The 25662-nt window shown below is 41.4% G+C and overlaps 1 protein-coding gene across 2 annotated transcripts in view; it reads right to left on the bottom strand.

Annotated features, from left to right (window-relative positions):
- Positions 1-25662, bottom strand: part of BANP (BTG3 associated nuclear protein) — a 114811-nt gene that overhangs the window by 58542 nt on the left and 30607 nt on the right. For both annotated transcript variants that reach the window (XM_088136201.1, XM_088136202.1), the window contains exons 7-8: positions 17298-17537; positions 5510-5677 (exon numbers count right to left, since the gene is read on the bottom strand). In XM_088136201.1, the coding sequence (XP_087992327.1) occupies positions 5510-5677; positions 17298-17537 (408 nt within the window). The remainder of the gene's footprint in view (positions 1-5509; positions 5678-17297; positions 17538-25662) is intronic.

Raw genomic sequence — 25662 nt, 5'->3', positions numbered from 1 at the left:
CATTCTGCCCTAACCTTTTCAATTTACTGATTACCTTGAATCCATCCAGTCGTGACTTCATTTTTCCAATGTGCTGTTCAAATGCGTTCTAGGAACTAATAGCTAGTTAATCTGGAGGTCCAAATCTGTAGTTCTGAATATTCTTACTTCTCTCCCCTCATTCTGCAACCAAGGGCCAAACGTACAACAGAACTGAACTGAAGGCATCAAGAAAGTGTCTTATCTTCAAAGAACTGTCATTTTTGAAAAATCCAATTATTTTAACATCTAATTGCTTAATTAGATAAGGAAAAGAGGAAAAAGAAGGCAAGGCTTAACTACACCTCATATGCAAAGCATGAGATACATTAAAATGGTCTACTGTGACACATAATGCTCTCATTTTATTTTAGATGTGTCTCTAGTCCTCCTAGATTTTCAAAGCCTTGATATTCCATATAAGAATAAGCTTTGAGAGTTCATCCACACATCTCCATGTCTGATTTTTACTATCTTAGAAAAACATTCTCCAACCATTAAAATTCCTGTAACTTTGCCTACACAGCTTTGCTACGACATGTGCACATTTGTAGAAATTTGCCAGGGAAGGACAGGGCCGTGGGGTGATGGATGCTTAGAACTGATCCACTTAGATGACTGCTGTGTGTCATATGGCTGAAGTCAATATATGAATGAGTTTGAAGGAAGTGTATGATATTTTGGGACTGAGCGGATCAAAATGAGGAAAGGGACAGAAAGCACCAGCAAGTGCTGCTCAGAGGCAACGCAATGCTTTCCTTGTTGGATGACTGGTAGGTGGTTATACTTCCACCATGCAGTTTTAAAATGCTTTTTATCAACATTGCCAACTTTCAATTTGCTAATGGCTTTGTTCTTATGTTGATGCTTGTGGACAAGACAGGGTGGTTATGAATCAAAACAAGAAAAAAATAATTGCTTTAAATATCAAGCAAACTTCCCTTTCCCCATGTTCACACTACATAAGCCTAGGAAGTATACCAACCAATTTTCAATGAGAGAAATATTCCCAAGAATACCTACTGACCAAAACAGTCCCATTGATGTATGTAACAAGAGCTACAGCACATTAAAGCCACACTGAAAGTTGTTTGTAATGGAACAACACAAACAGACTCATATTTGTCACTGACCAGCTGCTTCCCTACAGATGTTAAGAAGCGATTTTTACATCCGCCAAGTTAACTGAGGGACTGCTGAATACCACAAACATAACACTCACACAAAAGTCATGCATCCAACAATGACATCTCTTGAGAAGCAAGTTTGCTTATAAACAGAATTTTAGCATCTGGCTGCAGAGTCATGACCTCAGATAGGAAGGGGAAGAAAAGGATTTGGTAGGATCTAAGCCCAAAATCATCATTCATCATTCAGAGATAACTGCCAGATGCAACATCACCTTTAAAAAAATAAGAGCTGTTCATCCATTATTTCAAAATAAACAGAAGATAACGGTGAGAGAGAAGGATACACCCAGAGTTGGAGACTGCCAACAATCTAACCTCCTTTTTTTAACAATGTTGACATGTTAGAGAAGTCATGACTCATACGAGGACCACGAAGTTGAGCATTGGCTAAAACAGTTATTCTGTAGAAAACCCAAGTTTAATCAGGCCAATGTCCAAAAGATTCAGCCTCATACCCTAGTGATGGTGCATGTAATAAGTTTTATAATTTGTAGCATCTTTTCTTCTGGGCAGGTGCTGGATATCTAGAATAATCAAACAATGGCTCAGTGAACCGTGGTTTTAAAATGAGAGAAGGATGAAGTGGAGAAGGAAAACAAAACAGAATTCTCTAAAATATTTTCATTTCAGTGCAAGGTTCTAAAAATCAAGTATGAGTATAGAGACGATGTGGTGGTTCTTCTCCTTCTCCTCCTCTTCCTCCTCTCAGGCAAAAGTTCACAACTGCATCCAAAACTGGCTGTTTTTAATTTTTGGAGCGTGAAAATACAACCATCCTTCACTCAACAGACAAAATCTCTTGCTGTTGCCGTGTCACTTTTTCCATTATTACATTTCTTCGCTGCTTCTTACCACAATCTACATTTAATCCTTCTAAGATTTGCGTAGGGGCTGAAAGAACCCTGTAACATCTAAAAGGTCAGAGGCTGCCTTCCTGGGGCTGTCTGAAACCAGTAGTGGCTTCAGACCATGGCAAGCCTCTCCCTGCCAACGTAGCCTTTGGGCAAGAGAGGAAAGCTAGTGTCTTGATTCAAGGGCTGCTTCGTGCACAGCAAAATTATTCACCTCTGGCAGCAATTCGAAAGTTTTATAGGATGGATTTAATAGAGACGCTAACGCGGCTGTCCATACTCCTCCACTCCACAGTTTTCTTCCTTGCAACCCTAACCGCTCAGCCCACTTGCTTGGCCAGCAGCGACGGCTGTTACAGGCCTGCTTGAATGGGCTGCAGTATTTCTCATCCTAAATGATCATGAGGGTTCTCTCGCCTTCTGCAGGAGGGAAGGCGGTCTTCCACAGCGTGCCTCAAACAAAATCTCACGCGGGGCAAGCTTCTAGAGGCCGGTCTTGTATCACAGTCTTCCTCTTCTTCTTCCCGTGTGTCTGTCCATTTTTATTGGAGGCAGGGCAGTTGGCAGGCTGAAGAAGTGAACTTCAGCTAGTAGAATGGAAACAGGGAGGGGAGCAGGCTCGGGCAGTGGCTTTCTGAGAATTTTGGAATGCTTAAAATAACATGGGAAAAAGATAGAAAAGGCAGCAGAGTCAACCGCCTGAGCCCTGTTTCTGACTCCTCGAAAGGGGATCTGGGAGACCAGTTCTGGCCACCCTCGGCTGGAAAGCCAAAATGCACATGCAGGCAGAAGCCCGCAGCAGGGCAATCAATTCCCTCAGGCATGAAGTTCAGCCCTTTTAGAACGAGCAAGGAGGCCAAAATCAATGTGGGGAAACTTCCATGAGTTACAGCAAGAAACCAGTACATTTTGTGACAGTTGTTAACTTGCTCAGACAAGTGAACACAGAGCAACCTTAATTAATATCTTGGGATTGTGGGAGGAGGAGAGAGGATGAAGCTGTAAGGCGAGGAGGCAGGCCAAGTTGTGCTTTTCTTTTTACGGTGTGCTTTCTGCCTGGAGCTTGACACCTTCTATATTCACCCTTGCCCAGGGCGGTCCACAGGATGAGGTCAAAAAATACAAGATGGCAGCCGTGACAGTGCAATCAAAGCTGTGCCCATTTTTATGTGCATTGCCATCTTGACTTTTTGACCATGCCCTGCAGACACCCCGCCCTTGTCCATTTCAGTTCAGCAGATGGTAGTTCTCAACTGGGATATAGACCTGGTCTCGAGGGAGGTCAGGATAGAAATGCAGAAGCTTCCAAGTTACCCCAGGCACCCTTTCCATAAGGCCTCCTTCCATTGTGCGGCCACCTCAAGGGTATAAAGACCATGACACTTTAAAGGTTATGAGAAAGAACCCTTGAAGTGTGGCACTTTAATTAAACCCATTAAAGTTAACTGGGACACAGATCCCTTTGGAATAAAATCCAGCTGACTTGGGACTCAGAAACTAGGCCGTCCAATCAACTATCATCCATTTCCAAATGTAGACACAAACACATTCTCTTGTGTTTCCTTTCAGCTAGTCAATAGGATCAGACTGTTCCAAATGTAGAGTCCTCCTGGGAGAACAAGTGAAGTCCCCTTTTCACAACCAGAGAATGAAAGATCATGAATATCATGGCAAGAGACCCATTTGGCTGAGTCCCCATCCACTATCCATCCACATCAAAGAAATGCACCAGGATAACTATTTTCTTTTTATCTTTTTTTCTTTTGCTTGTATTTATGCATTTTATTTGCTCTGTGGACTGGACCACTACCAGTTCTTTTGTTCTCCTGCAACCTCATTTCCAAGGCTGAGTGAGATTTCCAAAATATTTCTGATTAAACCATTCTTCCTCCCTGTCCAAACTGGTCACAAGAAGTGAGCATGTTCAGTCTATTGGCTGGAAGATAAATGCTTGAAAATTGCAGAACGAAGTGACAGAAGAAATGATGGCAACCTTACCAGCTAACTAAGGGCAGGCAAATTGGGATCTGATGTGGACTAAGTCAGAGGGCAAGCCCTTGGACCCACAGAACAGCCTTCCCGTGAGCGCGGTCACTGGCATGTTTGGTCCCAGATCCTCTACACTGACTACAGGTTCTCTCCAAGGTATCAAGTAAGTCTGAGATCCTCCAGCTTCAGGCCCTCTTTGAAACCTGCCCCATACCTTTCACTGAGAAACCCAATTAGGAAGAAGAGAAGGGGGGTTGATTTCACTGCTATTAAAAAAAGTGAAAATCACAGATATTGATCAGTAAAACTGATCTACTGTTTAAATTAATTCACTTCGGTTCAGAAAGAATGGTATGAAAGAGATTTGAGAAGAAAACTCCCAACCACATATATAGCTGATTTAAATGCAGTGCTAATTACTACTGTTTGGCCAAATAGTGGCTATCAGATTAGGCATGCAACATTTTCCAGTGGAAGCAGTTGGGGTCATTCCTTGCCTCCAATACAATGGTTTGGTTAGCCTAACATGCAACCCCAAAACCTTCATGTGGCAAGTGAAGTTACTTCTTTCAGCTCCTTTTCAAACCCTTGTTTTTAATACACAACGTACAAAGGTCTACAGTCCTGCTCTTAATACTTTGCTACTTACGATTCCTGCCTAAATCTAAATCTAATTTCTCCTCAGAAAAGGAGGACTGCTAACTAGAATTGTGGAAATGTGGATATTTCTTAGATTGGAAATATTTATTACTGAATTACATTAAGCATGTCCTAAAAAACTGAATTGATGTGCAGTGTAACAGCTTTCCGTTTTTTGAAAAAAAAAACAAACTTGATTCAGTTCCTTTTACGGACTGAAATTCTTTCCAGAAACTGTTCCATTAAATGACTGCAAAAGAGATCATGATACTTTAAAGATTAGCAAATTTAGTACGACAGAAGCTTTCAAAGGATAGGTGCATTAGCAGATGTGCTAGTACATTTTTAGCAATACTTTTATGTTTTGCATTTGCACTCACACATACAACACACACACATGTATGCCTCCACAGCTCCCAAACTGGACATTAAAATAGCAAAAATGAAATATATCTGAATAGACTTGTTTATTTTGATCCTGTTGCTTTCCAGAGGTAATCTTTCCAAGATGATTTTGTATTTTTCTCCAGGAAAAGAAAAGTGGTCTGGAGAAGCAAGAGTCAGAAAAGAGCCACCATGCACAAAACCCAGGTGGTGCAGAATGGCACCGCTCATTTCCGTCTTGGTGCAACCAAGAGCAAGAAGCCATTTTGTTATTGCTGGCTCTTTAATTGTGCTTTGATAACATTCTTTATTACCTGCCCATTAACTACCTTAAGTTTTCGTTTGAAAGAAAAGAAATAGGACTATTTAAAAATAGGCACTCAAACCAAGAAGGCCTCCTAAGCTTGCCTCATTCTGATGGGAAAGGTGGTGTGTTACCTGAGCCACTGTATGAGGATGAGGAAGGTGTCCGTCGCGAAAAGCTTTTGACAGCCAAGCTTTGGCCTCGCTGTTTTCGCCGCCAGGCTGTTCGGCATTTGGAGTCTATGCTCTGTTTAATCCGATACCAGTCAGACTCTGTGATTCCAAATTTATAGAAAAGATGACCTGCAAGGCAAAGAAAATCCACATTTGAGGCAAGGCCTTGGCAACTGGCAAGCTTTAAATAACACAGCCTTCATCAAGCAACATGTGGGCCATCTAATCCAGCTTCTAGTACAGTCTGGTATCTTTCTTGAAATTCTGGAAGTTGTAGTCCCAGCACAGCTGGAGGGCTCTAAGTTGGAGAATGCTATCCTGGCACCCCTTCCCATTTCACACCCATACTAGATAGATTTATATAACTAGGGTTATAAAATGCCTGGAAGGAAACTCGCAGTTAACCAAAGATGAACTCATACACAGCTTCATACACTCATACATAATTCTCAAGGAATTATGGGAAATACAGTTGGATGAGGGCACTGAGTATTCTTGGTTACAAAGCCCTAGTAGCTTTTCCAGAGCTACTTTCACTGGGAGAAGGAATAAATCTTAAAACTTATTTAGGCATGAAGCACATGGGCGTTTCGCATCCCTCAAAAGCAAAATGCCTTCAACATGCATCAAGTCTGTCTGAACTGAACATACAGTCTCTTCTCCAAAACCTCCAGGGAAGGACATTTCACAACTACTCTGGGCAAATTGATAAATCAGTGACAGAACATTTGTCTTGCATATATAATGTCCCAGGCCCAGGCCCAATAAAAGGAAACCATGAAGAGCAGATGCACCTCTAAACACAAGCTAGGTAGGTCAGTTGACTGACTCCAAGGCCACCTCTTCCAGTCTCCTAAGCTCTATATTTGAACGCTGACCCACACAAAATACTCCAGCCTTTAAAAGCATCCCATGACGTCCAGCCTGGTGGACCCTGAGTAGTTGCGATATGTGCGTTGCATCAAGGTAGCTCTCCTCACACAGCCAACTGCATACTGTACGTAGAGCATGCAGGAAAGGATTTTCTTCACGCTCTTGCAAACTCATCACCCTCCTTCTCTTCACCCAGTTCAAACTGAAACACATTCTCCTCAGTGGCCCCCACCCACATGGGGATGCTATGGAAGAGGGTGCTTCTTTTCTGAACTTTTGGAGGCAGGCCTTCCTCTTTTCTCTATTCCACTGCCACTCTTTAGCTCACAGACCTCAGTAACTGAGCAGCAGAAGGATTCCACGGTAAACTGGCCAGCGCCTGCATTTCCTGGAGTTTGCAGCAAGGTCCAGGAGAGCCGATAATGGTTTAAAAGGCAGAAATCAAAGCAGACCTGCAGGATGCCACTTCAGATGTTCTGCAGATAATGGGAAGGGTTACTTTCTGTGCTTAAATCTACACTGTTCAGAGATACTAGGCTGGATGGACAGAGAACCAGACCTGATAGAAAACTACTTTATTAGCCTTGTCTTAGGATAGAAACAGATGGCTAGATTCCAATCTCCAGCCCACGGCAGCCTGCTGCCCACCTGAGTACAACGTGCAATAATTGTTTGCATTGTACAGCAGCATTTCCTATCAGGGTTACCCTGTTTCTTCACATTCAGCATCTTCTTAGAAGCAGCAGCAGCAATCAGAAAGTGTTAGTTAACAATCTAAATTACAGAAAAAAAGATATGCTTCTTAGGGTTGTTCTTTGCCTTTAGGCTCTTCTAGTCTGAAATGCTCTGCGTTACCTTCATACTGAAAAGCCCATCCCAACATTAAATTAAATAAGCGTATATGCATAGGTTTGCACGCAAACTTATCCCAGTAGCTTTCTAGGCTGAGTGAAAGATCAAGCACAGGAATCAAATAAAAGAAGGCACAGCAGCAAAAATACTCTTTACTGTTCATTAGACTAGCATGTGTAAGTTGGGAAGAACCAATGTGAGCTTCTAGGAAGCTTCTCAAGTGAATTTACTCCTGCCATTGGGAAATCTTAATCAACAGGATGCTAGTAAGGATCCCAAAGGCCTCCTCTAACTGCCTCTGTAAAAAGATTTCTAGAAGTAATCTCAAAACCCATCATATTAACCTGATAATTATTGCCCTTGTGCAGAGTAGGATGGAAATTCTCCAGAACTGTTTAAAGCAAGAAGCACGACTTTCATTGGGCCAAAGGCTGCCCCAGCTTTTGGATAGCACACTGGGGACAGAATCACAAAAAAAGGGGGGCAGCCCTGGGTGGGGGACTGAAAGTATTCTATTAACTTTATTATTTTCAATTAAGTATTTGTGTTAAATTTCAATGCACAATGATCCCACGCCCTCCTCTAGGTTGAGAGGAAGGCTAACAGGTGGAGAGAGAGAAGGAAAGTGAGAAAGCAAGCGAGGCCCATCGACACACACCCACATATTTTCCCACAAAGCTTTATCTACGAAAGAGGCAACAGGATGAGGCAGCCATGCAGGAGTTTAATGTTTGAAATCGAGAAGGATATCGGGAGCTATGCCTGACCTCCAGATGGGAAGCTTTTAGTCCACAAGCTGCCAGTTGCACATTTGTAACCTAAAGGAAAATTTGTGCAACCGTTTGGCATATACAAGTTCACTTTTCCATACTGAAATATGGTAACAAATACACTTACAGCACAATCATAAACATGCCCACAGGCAGTAATGTTCACTGAATTCAGTGGGACTTACATTCACATCCCTGCATGTATTCATCAACTTGACTCTACCAGATCAGACTACCTTCATTCATTACATCCCACCCTTTCTCTTAGTTTCACAGACACACATCTCTAATTTTTTCACTTCATTCATTAATTCATACTTTTAATATTTACACCTTTCATACTGCAAATCACAATCTTCTATATGCCACAGTCATCACAAGTTAGGCCCACAGATATTGACTTCAGACACTCGTCATTACTCTGATCAACCAAGGCTTTTACATTATGTTTTTAATAATGTAGAAAAAGTGTAGACTAGGTTACCAGATTTAATAATACATTATATCTTCTATGTTAAATTTTTGAGATATGGTCTACAACAATTCTCCCTACCTAATGTATTGTTATCATTTATTATCATATTATTAATTATCCTACTTCAGACACATTATGCAAAGCCCCAGCTCCCTTGAGAAGTCCTTAGTGCTGGGAAACATGGAAGGAAAGAGAAAAAGGGGACGACCAGCAGCAAGGTGGATGAACTCAGTTACCAGGGCAATGGGTGCATATCTGGAAGACCTGAAGGACTGAGTTAGGGACAGATCGTCATGGATAAAATCTACCTATGTGGTTGTTAAGAATCAACACTGACTTGATGGCACATAATCAATCAATGTATTTTTATTCTATGTGTGTGTATAAAAATATGATACATTTATATTTATCACTAAAATATACATTATTTTATCATAGAACTTCATCAGAAAATTCAGGAATATGCAAATTTAAAGGATAACTGTATTACATAATGGATTGAAAATGCAGCCTTTGCCAAAATTATATTAAAATGCTAACCAAATTCATTTCTTTCCCATCTCTACTGTGAATCTTGACATTAGTTTTAATTGCACACTTCATTCTTTAATGAAAAAACTAGATCACTAACCTATTTCTTTTACAGGGAACAATCGACAGCTAGAAACTGGAGCCTGATGTTTTAGTCACCTGTAAGAAAATATGACTTTAGCTCTGATCTTGAGAATGTGGAATCCGCAACCTGTCTTTTTTATGCTGTCTTTTTTATGGCCTTCTAGCCCAGACAAATAAATTCATGAAAGAAAAGTATTCCGTCTTTGTTTTTCTAAGTGTAACTGAGCTTCGGCACTTCAAAATTTGTACACAGAAAGAACTGACAAGATTGCAGGCATTAACCCTCAATTGTGTGCGTGCGTGTATTCTCTCTCTCACCCCCCATAAAGATGTGTGTGTGTGTGTGTGTGTGTGTACGCCTTCTCAAGACATCCTCTTATATAAGCTTTTTTCCAGAGTGTCACAGAATTCCAGCAAACACCACCCCATGTGCCACCAAGAAAAACTAATACAGGAATCGACAATAAAAGTTTCTCTCCTTCCAAAGTTTGGAAAATCCTGTCATGACAAAACCCCAATGGGTTTCCATTTTTGCCAATAATGGCACCAGAAGCTCCCCTTCCTGATGGCTCAATGCTTTCAGAATGCCAAAGTTGTAAATAAGACAGAGAGATACTATGTGCCCAAAAAGGATGGGCAATGCAGCTTTTTGGAATTTAATTTATGAGTGTTCATCAGTTTCCTTGAATCAAGAGATGCATTTTCCAGATGAGCTATACATTATCTCTCACACGAGGCCACAGCTTGCATTCAGCAGTGAAACTGTTTTTCCTCTCTCAGTGACAACGGGGATCAAGTCATTCCAGGGATGCCTTCTGATTTCTAAACCCAGAGAAGAAAAATCACATGCCAGGTGCCACAGTCGTAAAGAACTGGAGCGAGCCATGCTGCCAAGAAACTCAGCTACTGTGACTTTTGCACCTGTTCTCCCACAAGGGGCAGGCAGGAACTGCAAGAAAGAGGAGGATGTGGTGACAAAATACAGCTCCTTCCTGTTAAATTCCTAGCAGAACAGCAGTTCACAAACAGCAAACAAGGGGAAAACAGGAGGACAGCAACGTCTATGCAAAAAACTCTTTTCAGATGTTTATTCAGGAGCATTGTTCATATAAGAATCAAAATGAGAGTTGGATAATTGAAAGCAGAAGCCATTTATATCTGTAAATGAATTACCTTAAAGTACAAAGCATTTGAGGACAACAACTGTTGAGATTCAGACATTCTTTTCTGTGTTGGCCCCCAAATCCACACCCTATGAACATCATCCCCCCAGAGTGCCCTGGCCCTGCTGGCTTTCCCCAAAGCCCTTGAAAGCATGGTTCTGCCAATGGGTGTGGGAGAGCCTGTGTTGTGGCTGTATTGACTGGTATGGATGGATGTGCTCCCCTCGGCTGTGAATTTTGTGATACGGTTGTGATACAGTTGTTTGTATGGTTTTCACTGTTTTACATTGTTGTATGGTTTTGCTGTTTTTATATTTGTTTTAACTGTTTGTGAGCAAGTTAGGTGCCAAGCAAATGTCTTAGGGGAAGGGGGACTGCAGTCTCGGGATCCTGCAACCTAGAAAAGAGGTTCAGAAGTTTATCTCAGAGCCTGGATTGATATATGCTGGTCACTGAAAGATCGTATTTTGCCAACAGAGCTGTAAGAAGACATTTCTGAAAAAAGTTGAGATACAGAACCTAGGAAAGTGGTGGTGGCTGTTAGCCCAAATATCTTTATTTGCGTATGCATTTGGCTCAGTCCACAGGAGAGTAAGTTGCTCAAAAAGGGAGTGAAAGGGGGTAACGTTTTTTTTCCTGTGTGACACTACCAAAATTCAAGGTCTTTCAATGAAATCCCTCAGCTGGACATTTAAGGCAGATAAAAGAGAGTGCAGACAATTAACATATGGAACGGATGGCAACTGAGAAGAAGGAGGGGAGTATCCTGTGGTTATGAGAGAATCTTCTTTAAAGCTGAGACAAAAGATTGGAAACTAAATGTTATAGAACAAGCAGCATATTACATTCTTTGCAGCTTTTGCCCTTCTAGGAATGTCGCGCTACTTCTTGCACTCGTACTCCATGCAATTTAGCAGAACAACATTTTGTTTGACTGGCAGGCCCTCTTGGAAGAACTAACCTGGAAGCGTTGTCATTTTAAAGTAGTAGAGTCCCTGCCAGGGTGATGCCCAAGGAGGGCACAAAGCACTTATCACTGGAAACAGCTTCTTTGACTTCAGGTTTATCGAATTGTGACAGCAAACAAAGAGGAAAAGCAAACAGTGCCGGAGTGTGGGGTGAGGAACCAGACAGCACTTAAGTATGCCGTGCAACCCCGAGCCTGTTTACCCACAAGCAAAGCTCACTGGATTCAGCAGGGATCTTCCCTGCAGAGGTCACCCAGTTATCTCTGTCCTAGCCTTAAAATGTCTCATTGGCTGTCTGCATATGGCGAGACTGAACAGGTTAACAGAGAGCTGACTGAAACCAAAGGTAAAATGTGACAATTCCAGTAAAGAGAAAGTGTTCGCAGAGAAGTAGAGCAATACTGCAGCAATAAGGTTTTACTCCTTCAGGGCAAACGGCCAGTGAATGAACTTGATGCGTCCCTTCTAGAGTTCTAAACCAGCCAATATCAGCTGTTTTTCACTTCTGGACACAACACAGATGCAACTCCCAAAAAATTTCAGCTGCTTTACGCTTTGTTCTGGAAGTGTTGGCCTCAGTCACTGAAGGGCCCACAGACCCTTTTCACTGGCTTAATGACCAAATAAAACTTCATGGTGACCCAGACACCATGGGACAAGCCTTGTGTGTAGTTTTGAAATGCAGTGTGAAGTCATGCAATTCCTGTTACTATGCCTTAGTCCAACACACCAGAACAGAGGTCGAGTGTTAGAACTGTACTGTAAGAAAGAAAATCCACGTGAAACTAAGTGCTGTCTCCCAATCCGGCTTGAAGCTCCAAGTATGCTGGCAGTTTAGCACCCAGTGCAAACCATACTTTTCTTTTCAGCACTGACAATGAAAAAAGGTTGAGGCTGTTTATTTATTTTATTTATTTATATTTCAAATTTGTCACCGCCCATCTCACTGCAGAGTGACTCTGTTCCCACAATTGCGGTTAGTGTTGCCACAACACAGTTCAACAATGGGAAAAATCATTATTCCCTTTTTAACTCTGATTTAGAGAGGAAGCCTGGGCATTGTTAAGACAATGGTGGAACCGTCACTACTGTACAGTGAATAAAACTGTGGGCCCTTGAAAATATGCATAGAAAATTAGAGAGAAACCACTAGAAGAATTAAGCCTTTAATATTAGAAATGGATGGTTCTGCAAGATCCAAACCACCTTGAAGCTGACCCCTCTTGTAATGCCAATGGAAATAAAATGGTTATTTTATATGTATTAAATAAGGAGCTTTCAACATTCACAATTGTGAGCAACCGGACTTAATTTGCCATGTTCTTGTTCTCACTTAATGTAACCTGAATCACTGATCTGTGTGAGCACATTGGAGATTTGCTCAACAAGTTGGGAAAGGATGCTTAAAAATATTTCATTAAAAGAAGAGAGCTTGTTCAGTATGAGAACAACTTTCGTTCTGGAGCACAAAGATAGCATCCAAGTGTTTCATGCTTTATGAATGTTATGGCTTAGAAATGGCAGGCTCGCAGCCTCCTTGGCTTAGCTCAATTCCTCATTAGAGTTCATCAGGCAGGGGTGGTTATGAAGAAGCTCAACAGTTTCCAGATTTAACACTTGGTTCAGAAACACTTAGTATTAGCAATATGAGCCTTGCATTGTGCAGCCTACGCATCAATAGCTTTTATTAGTAATTCTCTGCTTGAGGGGAATAAATATTTTGGAGCCTATACAAAAATAAAACACAAGGCAGACAACACGGAAAATAAGATTATTGTGCCTTTAGAATTTACGTCCCTGAGTTTCCAATTTTACCTTTCAATATGACAAACACACCAAAGTATTCCAGGCAATTCACACAGCGAGTCCCTAAGCTGCAGGAAAGCTGAGCAAACAATAAAACCTGAGAGGCCAGATTAAGAGAAATCTTTTAAAGAATTCTGTCTTTACAGGTTAAGGCTGTAGACTCAACCTCAGCTACCCAAAAATAAATTCCACAGCACTATCATCACCCACGCTCAGAGCCGGAGCGGACTCTCTTTGAGTCATGTGGACATTTCTTTGACGGAATAACCGAACTGAATGAGTCCTGTGGCGCCATCGTTCAACTGACACCTAAGCTTGCACTGGTGGAATTCTTACAGGGCAAAATTTACAAAGGGAAACTAGAAAGTGAGCAAATAAAGGGAAAGGCACTGCTAGCAAAAATCAAGCAATCCACCCAAATTCCAATATGTTCCCCATTAAATCCATCTGGGTGGTCTGCTTTCCTGTCTTAAAGTCAGCAAGCTAGTGCAGTGGCAGTTCAGACCGATACCACGGGTGCCACCTTATAGGGTTTGTGTATTTCTAGGAGAGCTGCCTAGCCAAGAAAATCTTATTTTTTGTATTATAAGCTTTGCACTATGCAGTTCAGTCCCAATAATTCGCTGTTCTGTTTTGCTATCCTGAAAAGATATGGTTTTATAACACCTCCAAATCACAAGCTTTCGGATGAAGTTTGTCTTGCATTAACGAGAAGCAGAAATCTGCTTATTTTCCTTGTTATATTTTGATAGGTTTGTATAATTTGTTTTAGGTTGCAGTCCTCTGTCTGGGCTACTTTAAACACTGATGGGTTCCAGATGAAGCACACCCAATTGCTGATGAATTAAGCTGATAGTAGATTCATAGACTACAGAGCCAGACTACCATATTTTCTATCACTGTAGAGATGAATAATCATAATAAAGGTGGATTTTAATATTATGACTGTCCTTGTGCCATTCTAACAAAGATTCTTCTGTACTTCTGCCTCTGCCATTTTAGTCCCAAAGAATTCCACCCTAACTCTGCTTGCTCCCTTATGGCCCCCTAACACAACTGTTCTCTGCAGAACAACACTTGCATTTCTACGACCCTCCATACAGAAACAAACAAGCTCTAATCTATTGCCTTATTTCCAAAGCATGGACCATTTATTTCTTTGCACCATGAGGTGATTTAGTGGGGGGCAGGGGGGGAGTGGGTCTCTGTTTTTCACTTGTTTGCTTGAGTGAAAGAGCAACTCTTGCTTTTCATCCCACCAGCAGTAGATCAGGACAAGGAAGGGTGACTGACATCAAAGCGCAAGAGGATTCCACCTCCAGTTGGACATCAGTTCTCTGCCACTGAAAGATCCTTAGGTAAACTGCCCAAGAAAAGAGCAGCATGAAATCCCAGTGGAAAGATTTGCTGAAATTCCATATTCCCTGGCAGCACAATGGGAAATGTCCTATCCTCCCTCCTTGGCTGTACTTTCATCTGGCTGTAGGAGAACACTGGACCTTGTCCTACTTAGTCTAGATAGGAAGCAGTACCCTTGCTCAAAATCATCAGAAATTATTCAGTCAGAGAAAGGTACATTATTCACAGAACTTGGCAGATGAAAAAACTGTTGATCCTGGGGTCAATCCTTCTCCTGTATCTTTCTTTTGTTTATACAAAAATAAATCAATTAGAGGGAAAAGATTAAGAAATCAGAATTCACACCCCTTCAGACTTTAAGCTGAACTTTTGTTAGACCCCAACCTACATCGGCAAAGTCTGTCTCATTAATACTGTAGCTTCAGTTAGTATTAAGATAATTAAACTAGAAATGCCTAAGAAATATATTTGCAGCTTTGTGAGATAGTAAAACTATATTTTCAGCGACAAAGAAACTCCTAACGGCTGCCTATTGGATTTCACTCCCCTATGAAACTTTTCTTTAGCAGCCTTGATGGAATGAGTTCTTAACCGACCTGTTTGCCTGAATCACACATTCATTGATTAACTGCCCACTGCCATCACGGAAAGCAACCGAATGAAAATATACACCTCAAAAGATTAATAGTTTGTGGGAAAGCTTATGCACAATATCAAGAATTCTTAATAAGCATATTTCTCTTCATTTGGAAAGTGCGGCTGCAGAATATTATATACTTTTCAAAATATTTTCTATTAAATACAGATTTGGTTGGGGCTTTTTTCCCAGAAAGAGAAAAGGGTCAAAAATCTTTCCACTGACAGGCTGAAAGAAGAGACTTAACTAAAAGGCAACTTGGCAATCCTACTGTGTGGCATTTTGAATGTTCCCTGAGCATCCAGGATGAGAATAGGGCTCTTCCACAGGTTGTTAGAGAAAAGGTGCTAGAGTGATATATTACTCCAATGGATGAACCCGACAACGCTTCAGTTCAGACATCACTGTAAACCGTGGCCTCCACAAAACATGATTTATAATCCAAACCACGACTGGAGCTTCCAGACAGAGATGCATGGTTTAGATCATTTGTCTGACTTGGTTTCCTACCCTTTCAAAACTAATCTTTGTAAATTCATAGCCTCTGGAAGAGCACATTCCAAACTCTTTATTCCCTAATCACGAAAGGTTGTTTGCCATTCCAAACATCACAATAAAGTAGACTAAAGTTTATTAACAATATTTTGGAGTGATACTTACACCGAGTCATTGCTTTCCTTTATCTATAACTGAGGAGCACAACTCTTTTGGATTAGACTTAACTATACCCACACACCAACATGCACAAGCACACTCTCTGGCATAGCTTTAATATCTACTTTCAAAACAAAAGTCTCAACCTACTATTAAGAACAAGCGATTTTGACCCCACTCCACCTGTCAGCATGGGGCTAGCTGCCTTATCATCACTGCTGGACAATTGGGGACAAGCCAGGCCGTCCCTGATTTTATTTTTTTAATGTGTAGCAGCATGGAATGAGGAAACTGGACTAGGAGACCAGGGACACACAGACAGCCCACCTGAAAGATGAGTGGAACTGGAGACTTCTAAGCTTCTTCCATGCTTAGCTTGACAACTGCTGAGAGGGGCTTCCTCAAGAAATGGCCTTTCTTCCCAAGGCCAGATCCCTCACCTTCCTTGAGTCACTGGAGCAGCTCAGCCACCCCTGTAAACCCAGCCCCCAAATCCAATCTTTTGAACCAGACTTGCTTTATCATTCAGCAATAAAGTTAAGCATCTCCTAAGTATCTGCCTAGTAAAACAAAATTATAAACCTTAACTCTTAAGATTGCGGTGAGCCGGGCCCAATTCACTATTCTAAATGGTGAAATCTATACTTTTTCCAGCAGCAGCAGCAAAATTTACTTTGGGCCTGGGTGTTTCAGTGTGAGCAAGAGTCAATCTCTGAAACATTGCACGTGGAAAACAAGAATAAAATGAGCTTGTCCTGCTTTGGAAACAGGACACAATATATTCCCTCTTTTGAGATAATCAAAAACAGAGATCTGATCTGTGCCTATCCTAAATACTTGCACAACATCTGTATTGGAAATGCAGATGTTATTACTATAAAAATTATTATTTCAATCACTTTCTCCAGCAAGAATGCAGAGAACACCTGGGAATGTTCACTCACAGCAAACTGCATTCAGAGTGACATCCCGAACTGAAAACAGGGGTGGAAGGGCTCTCAAGAGGAGCTATCAAGGTTGTTATCTCCCTAATTTATCCACGCCTTATAGAGAAGATAACAGAACTTCTGCCTGGAGATAAGAAAGAAAACAATAAGCCCTTCAGCCAGTTTCCAAAATCTGCAGATCAGCAAAGCTGGAATGTGACAGTTTGAGTCAGCTGAACATTGTTCTGGTGTACTTTCCCCTGATTTCAGGATTTGCAAAGCAAACCCATCAATTGCTGATGCCTCCCATTATAGCAAAGGGGAAATTGTTGGGTAATTTTCCCAGACCGACAAAACCTTTGGGTTAGAATACAGCTGTGTAAATGCTAAGCCTGAATCTTCCACCCAGTCAGGCCAAGTCCGACTTCTGTGGGACTGATTCGGACTGCAGAATGCCGGAGCGACTCCAGAAGGGAACAGCCACACCTCACCATCACAGCAGGAGCATTGGCCATGCCACTTGGCTTGGCCTCTCCCAAATCAGCAATCACTGTGACCGTTACAGACCCCACATTTGCCTCTCTGCTGTCCAGGTTTGAAAGACGTGCCTAGGGTAAGAGATCTAAATGCCCAAGGAGACGCGGTACTCACAACGGATGCCGTAAATCATGAGAGGGTCGAGCTGCTTCTTCCCGTGCTTCCCCTGCCCGGAAAGGTTAGAGATGGCCTGGATTTCTCGATGGAAAAGGTAGTCGAGCAACGTCAGCGCCATCTTCTCAGCCGTGCGGCAATTGGTGCTGATATGGAGCATGTCGGCTGGGGTGATAGGGCAGCGCACGCGCATCTCAGGGTTGTTTTCATCCCCGAGCCACGTCCCGCTAGGGTAGTCCTCTGAAAAGAAACACACGTGCACAGGATGCTTTATGTCATATTGAGATAACAAAATTACTCTTAGTCAAAATCTGTGTCACGTACAGTGGATTTATTTTAAGTAGGTGAAAAACAAGAAGCCAGAAAAATCACACATAAGGATGAATGGACACTAACATACAAAAACAATGAGGACATTCATTTTAAAGAATAATGCCCTATATAAAGCATTAATCCAACAGTTCATACAGCTGAAAATGAAGGTCTGTCTATCTCTACGCAGGCCCAGTTCAGACAGAACAGGAAATTATGGTCACCTGCTACATGAAAGAATGATAGGAGGGTCAAGCTCATATATTCTCTTCTCTTCTCTCTTTCCTTGCCTTCTGCAACCACAAGAACCTGGAGAATTTTATTTCTGCATTTAAAACAAGCCACTGCTCCTCGTGACATCCAAACTTGGGGGAAAACAGATCGTTTCAATTACGATTAATGAAAAAAGTGAGATAGGGACAAAAACATCTTATTTTCAACTCAGTGAATTCAGTGGATCTGGCAAACCCAGAAGAGATCCAAAGCCAATTCACTGATCTGCTGCAAGTCCACAATAAACTTTACAGTACAGCTTTTCTAAAAGGACACTGGAGCCACAAGTAAGATAAGCAAAACTTGCTGGTGCTCAAAACTGCTTAAGAAGAAATGGATATCATTTTAGGCCTCAAGCACAGAGTACTGAATAACTGTTGTGGGAAGAGGGCTGACTCAGCATTAGCTAGGAACAACTTGGAATGTGCAGCATATGTAAGTAGGGAAGAGTGGTAATTTATTTGATTAATTACTTACAGGGTTTATTAAGGGAAGTCACTCAACGGGAACCATAGCTCCCAAATGGAAATGGATTTCCGTTTTCTTCCATGCTACTGAATGGAAGTCTGCATTGTTTCCGACACATTTACCAAATTGGTTGATTTACCTCCACTAGGAATGAATCGCTGTAGGTGATCAAGAGTAGCAAAATGCTTATTTTATTACATTGGTATGGTTCTGAATAATATTTTTTAAAATGATACCATCCAATTAAAGAGGAAGTACATTACAAGTTCTCTGGATTTTGGTGAGAAAGAGTTAAATCTGTTGCCAGCACTACATAACTCCATAAATCATTAGCCAGTCTCTGATGTCTTTGTAGGGTACATCCTTATGTTTGGGAAACAAGGGGGTATTGAATGGATGGTATTTAAATTTCTAAAGAGACCCACAGAAATTGCTGGCTCACCTCCAACCCCAGAACAAATATCATTACTTCTAACTGCCTAATTAAACCAGTAAAGGTGTCCCAATCATCTGCTGATAGCTGAGGAAGCTCAACTTGTCATCTCCCTGGGGTGAAGACACGGCAGTTATAACAATTTAAATCCTGTATATGTTTACGGTGTAGATGCCACCACAATACAAAACCATTAGTGTCACCACCTTGCTGTGGCTTTGTCCAGAAACTTTCAACTGTCTCTTGTTGACTGAACCAAAATAAGATTAGCATGCCCTTGCCACACTATTTAGTTTCTCCGTGTCAAAAACACTGTCTTTGATATGAAGTCTTTCCTAATGGCTGACAGATATCTGGAAAGAATTACCAAAGGAGCAGAACTGAAAAAAGGCCCTGAATTAAAACTACAGCGTGCAGTTTTCTTGTACTCAACATACAAGCGTTTCTTCAGTAATTCTCTTCCCCAAGGACAAGAAAGGAATTCTGCTCTTTTGGGGTAAAATTAATACTTTCCTTGGGCTTAGCTTAGAACAAGCAAGTTCCGAGTACTCATCAAAAACACAAGGTACAGCAGCAAAACAGCAAAAGAAGAAGTGGGCCTCCAGTTCTGCTTTCTATGAAGCATTCTTCACATAGAGGGAAAGAAGTTCCTAAATACCACCCATTCAGTACACCCATATTTGTGGAGTTCTTGGTGCTCTCTGAGCTTGGTTGTTTTCTTGCAGCATCAGTGCCCTGATGATGTCACCTAGTTGGGTGATGAAATGTCTGCAATCAAACCACCAAGCTCAGAGAGCACTAAGAACTCCACAGCACAACACTGAGTTACAGATATTCTCTTCTATTGGAGCACCCATATTTCCCAAACACAAGAATATGGAGAGCACACAAGTTCCTCTCCATCTGAAATCTGGCTCAGGCATTCTGTTTTTATCTCTGTTCCTTTGCACAAAGAAAACAAATAATTTGTTCCACAGAAAATCTTTTGGAGAGGCATTACTTTGATTACTTTCTAACGTGAAGTCCAGTGTCCATCTGCTGATTCAAAACCCAGGTTGCTACTTCTGCAGGAATATGACTGCAAAGGCCAGCTAAAGTGGGGCAGTTACAAAAACAAGTGTGGCCAGGAAAATAAACACCGGGGAGAGTCTGTATTTTGAATAGAAAGAAACTTTGCATATCCTCAACAACAATAAGCTCACCAACAAATTGGCAGACTTCTGCATCAATAGGCATTATGAATATGAATGTATTTTCTTCCTCAAAGGGAGAAACTTGATTCTTTGCCAGTACTGTATTCACTTTATTCCAGGGAGAACATCCTCTGAACTTACCTGACAGACAAGAAGCATGAACAAGAAGTCTAGAAACAAAATTGCTCCCGGGGTGCCATCAATCAACTCTTTAAAACAAATAGAAGGCCCACAGAACACCTGCCTATGTAAATATTTAGAGAATTAGCTAGTTGCATTCATCAAAACACCTGTACGATGAACAAAAGCACCGGAGTCCGATAGCTGCACCAAAGGCACACAGCACAGAAATAATATTAAATACATAAACTGCTAAAAAGATAAAGCCTTCTTTCCGGAGCAATTAAGCAAGAAGTTTTTGTGTTTTTTTAAATGTGTGTGGATGCATGCACGCGTGTGTGTGATATGGTGTGTACATCCATCAATTCACTTGGCTTTCACCACGGGGGGATGGGGAAAGAGACTCCAGGGACTGCTGAAAATTAGCTGTGAGAATTTATCATTAAGATACCCCAAAAAGGCTTCCACGCTTGATCCAAATCAGTTTGCTGTGGCCACGGCCAGGCTGGTCAGAAGAGCTCTGCAAATCTTTTTTCAGTTCAGAAGGGGAAGCAGAGGAGGGGGAAAGGAAAGGGGATCAAGAGATAGGCTGATTAGGTTTCTAAAAGCATAGATTTTTGATTTCAATTTAAATTATTACTACTGCTTTTCTAAAAGTATACTGATATACTGTATACTGTGATGTATATCCAGTTTTAAAGCAGTAGCCAGAAAAGGCTTTGCTTTTTCTGGCTTAATTCCCTTGTGATCTTCATCCTTTGCCCATGCAAAGATTGCCTCAGTTGCTTTGTTTAAAAAAGGGACACTTTTTAAAGAAAAATTACTAATTTGTCTCTTCCTCTAGATCTGAAAATAATCATATCAAAACAACAAAGGAAATTTAACAGAACCATTTGGCCAGGGAAGTCGAGTTTCTTGAGTTCGATTTGGCTTTTGTTGGACACAGAGCAGTTAAACGAAGGCAGAGATTACTGCATGATGGAATCCAACGTCAGCTCCATTGCGACTGGAAACTTGCTTTGAGGTGAAAGGATTTGGGGCCGGGCCAGCGGGGCGGGGGCAAGTAGTGGCCCCACATGCCCTATCTGAGGTGTCAAAGGCTGAGGGTCATAGCTGTAGCAGCAAGTAAGAAGAGGCCGGACTAACGTAATGTGAAGATAGTCCAAGTTGTTATGGAGTTGGCAGCTTTATAAATTTGAGAAATAAACAAACACAATCTTTTTTTGATATTTGCGCAAAAATGTTTCACCAGCAGATTACATTTATCATGCTCAGCTACTCCAAACTGATACTGAAATCATAAAAAACTCTACTCAAAAACCATAATCTCTGTGTGTGTGTGTGTGTGTGTGTGTGTGTGTAAACTATACACATGTATAAACTTCATACCTTTATTTAGTATGTTTCCTTTGATACCCACTAAGCTCACTGAAATGCCAGCTAAACTTAAAATACATTTCCTTTGTTTGTTAACCATTCAGATAGTGCTGATTTTAAACAACAATTTAAACAGCATATACATTTCTTTCAGCCATTTCCTTAAAAAAAAGTTGTGATTTTTTTTCTTTTAAAAACTGCTTTTAATCAGACCTGATACTAGCAACAGAAAGCTGTGTTCTTTTGGGATACATATGGTACACACTGGAGAAACTATGCTTCTTGTTATCTTTTCCATGCAAGGAACTGTTATTTACTGTCAGTGAAAGAGATTCTGAATCAGAGGAAATAGCCTCCAAACTTTCTGAGAGCATCAAATTCAGCTTTAGTGCTTCATGAAACTCCACTCTATGGCCAGAACCTTACAAAGCTATATCAATAAATCCATTTGTTCACCAAAGGGGATATCACAACTATTTCCACAACACAAAAAAAAGGAAGGAAGGAAGGAAGGAAGGAAGGAAGGAAGGAAGGAAGGAAGGAAGGAAGGAAGGAAGGAAGGAAGGAAGGAAGGAAGGAAGGAAGGAAGGAAGGAAGGAAGGAAGGAAGGAAGGAGGGAGGGAGGGAGGGAGGGAGGGAGGGAAGGAGGCTGGCTGGCCAGCTGGCCGGCCGGCCGGCCCAAACAGCTGGTTTACTAGCAAAATCTAAAACCCTAAGGCTTTCAGTTCTCCTTCTTCCATCTTGGGATTCAGCGTCTGTTTCTTAACGGCATCCAGAAGTGCCGCAGAGATGGCACAAAGAGCGGTTCCAAATGGTTTCAGATTTTAGGCAGCAATTTTGAGAAGCAGACAGAAAATTGCTATGCCTGCCTAATGTAAGTTGTACTTATCTAATAAAAGCTGTATTTAGTTGTAAGTAGATGACCTAATTTAATCCTGCATTTTCTGCTTTAAAAAAAAGGGGGGGGGAGTGGTGCACCAATGCGCTCTAAATGTACCAAGCGATGCTGTTTATTTACTCAGGAGGTCTTCCCAGTGGAAGGCAGAATTAATTGGAGGAAAGGGCCCTTTTCCCCCAGATGAAGTTGGACACCAGCTCTGGGAATTCCAGAGAAGCATAGCCAATATAGGCAGGCACATAATTTGGGGGGAGAATTCTGGTCTTGCTCATCTGGAGGGCGCCAGCGTGGGGAAGGGGTTTGCAGAGATGCCGAATATGAGTTCTGTCTGGTGAACATTAGGACTACTTCATTGACCAAATTATGATGTACCAAATTATCATTACCAAATGATGATTTACAATAAGCAGAAACCAGAAGATTCACCCAGAAATTTACTACTGGTCCATCTCCAAACCCAACATTAAAATGTATAAGATCGGGGTCTAACTTGCTTGTGGTACTTCACAGGGCTATTTCATTGTTATTTATGTTGCATCTTCATATTAAATAGCCCTTCACAGTTAAATAGCCCTGTGAAGTATTACAAGCAAATCAGACCCCAATCCTAGAAGAATACAGCACACCTAAATTCACTCTGTCTTCTTTAAGGATTTGTTTTTTCTTTTACAGTTCCCAGCCTAGCCTGCAATCCCACAATTTTCCGACGATCTTCTATTCAAATACTAACCAGGCCCTACTCTGCTTAGCATTTTTTCAAGATCAGCCCCGGCCAACTAGGTGTTGCCATCATTATAAAAACCCTTTATTGTGGAAAAAATACTGGAAAGTGACCTTTGAAGAGCTTTTGGAAAACCCTCCAACCCATTTACAAAGGAAGGAATGCAATCCATTCCCAGCTAATCCATGGCCAAATTAAAGTGACAGTTTGAAAAGTGAAACAATGCAATGCTGAAGTGAAATCCTTCTATTTCAGGAAAATGGTGACAGAATGAAGAACGCTCATTAAAACCAACTATTAGAAAAGACTGAACGTTGTAACCGTCCTGGAGCAGAGGACTCCAAGAACCACAGAAAAAGGAGTTCTGTTACCATAGACTCGTTGCAAAAAATTTAAGCGTGTAAGTGGCAACGCAAGAAACGATAATTACAGAAAGATGTATCCAATTAGGACTAAACAGAATGGAAAAACAATTTAAGAAGTAAAATTTATAAAAAGAGAGGAATGGAATCAAGCAAATCCTGTAACACAGAAATTAGCAAGCGGTGCTGAGACGTGTTCAGTTTTCTCCATTGAGTGTATGAAGTTGGGTCTGCAATCACAGTAACTAATGAACGGTGGGCTCACATTTGCTCAGTCTCCAAAATCCTGAGCGGGAGGCAGATGTGTGTCTCGTGCAAAGGCTCCCTTGGCCTCAGCCGCTGCAGCTGCAGTGATCCACCTTCCAACTTTCCTCGTCTTTAACTTCTAGCTGCCATCCTGATTACTTATAGCTGCCTTGAGAATGCCCTAGATCTCATGAACACTGATGGCCAGACTATGCCTAATTCTGGAGTTTCTGGACCCTGTCTGGTGCCAGAACTCAGACCCTGCTGATGTTTACACCAGGGATCAACTGCGCTAGCACTGGTGGGAAGAACAGCAGGATGCTGCAGCAGCCTACAGACCGTGTTTGTCGCCTTTATTTCTACTTGAGGTTGCTTCGGATGCATGCTCTTGCATGCTCATTCAAATCGCTGCATGTCACCTGAGTTTGATCACTTCGCTCAGCCTGAGGCTTTATTTATGCAGTATGACCTAGATAAAAATCATCAATTTTTACATGTGAGACTTTGAAGTCCAGCGTCGTGCTTGTCACTGTGACTGGCAAGAAGCTTTGAGAGAAGGGATTGTGATGGCAATGACTCTTCTCTATGCCTCTGTTTCTGAGACTGGAGGTGCACCTTTGGGCAGGTTACATGAAGAGAGAGATTAGACAGCATTTTTGCCGGAGCCAGAAATCAGAGATGACAAACTGTAACAGGAACCTACGTGGGCACTTCAGGACTTACTTCCGTATTTGACGTGACAGGCCCTTAGCAAATGTGTGATGTGCAGGGCTAGATTCTTGAGACCCTGAGCTGCCTTAGGTGTAACAATATATGGGACTATTTGGTTAATTTAATAGGAACCATTTTTAACTGGGCCCATTCCCACACAACAATCCATTCTCCACAGTTAAATTCTTGTTCCCAGCAAAAGTAAGACTGCTACTTTGAACTCTCATTCCGGGTTAAACGCCTGAACATTTATCCCCAATACCGCACATTATAAGGCCTTCCCTTGATTTCCCCAAAAGTAGCAGATCCAAATTCTACCATAATACTGACTGCTTGTGCACTCAGTGTACTATCTTTGGTCAAGACAAGTTGATCGCTGGCGACTTAATTGTTTTGGTTTGTTTGTTTGTTTGTTTTCACATTATGGAGATTTGTGAAGCTGACAAACCTTCAAAAATGATCAAGAAAACAAATCCAAGAGAAATGATCTCAACCTTTGGAAACTGGGAAACACAAATTATTTTGGCAAAACAATATCACCCAAAGGTTTCTAAGCATGTGTAAAAAGTTAACACCAAATGTCCATGGGAAGGAGCACCACAGCATTCTTGGGACAATGGAGTTCATTTGCCAAAAATGGCTTAAGGACACATGAGAAGTCATACAGGAAGGGGAGAAGTTAAAAAAAAGGGGGGCAGAAAACAGGTAAAGCTTTGTTTGAAGGAGCCATGAAGAACCATCCTGTTTGGTGTTCAGAGAACTCCCGTTCTTTCCTTTACCTGGTGGTTTCTGCAGATCGTTCAGATAAACATTTTATAAAAGGAAGGCACAGCTTGGGAGCTGTTTCCCTGAATACGTAGCTCACAACCACTTCAGCAGTGTTAGAACTTTTCTTCTGCTGACTGAGAAGATATCTTACCATCAACATCTGGTCTGTTTACCATTTTATCAGCAAAATGTGAATACCACCATGACTACAATAGGAATATTTCTCCCACTGAAATGAGGAATTATTTCAAGTATTGTAAATTCTCCACAGATGGATTGCTAAATTGCACAACTTTCATGCATACATGCTTATATAATTGTTAGGTTTGTCATCCCTATGTCTGGAATCAATCTGAAAGTACAAACTGCAGTATTTAATTAACTGACATGCTGTGGCCAAGTTTGTTTCTGAGAACACTAATAACTTTTCCTATTTCGTTAACAGTTTTTGTTGATCACGTCTTCTGAAAATTATTATTAAAT

Source organism: Python bivittatus, unplaced genomic scaffold, assembly GCF_059951505.1.
Source record: "Python bivittatus isolate LINGU-HERP-01145 unplaced genomic scaffold, Pbiv_v1 ctg000190_np1212, whole genome shotgun sequence".
Classification (NCBI taxonomy): Eukaryota; Metazoa; Chordata; class Lepidosauria; order Squamata; family Pythonidae; genus Python; species Python bivittatus.
This window is presented reverse-complemented; position numbering and strand designations above follow the sequence as displayed.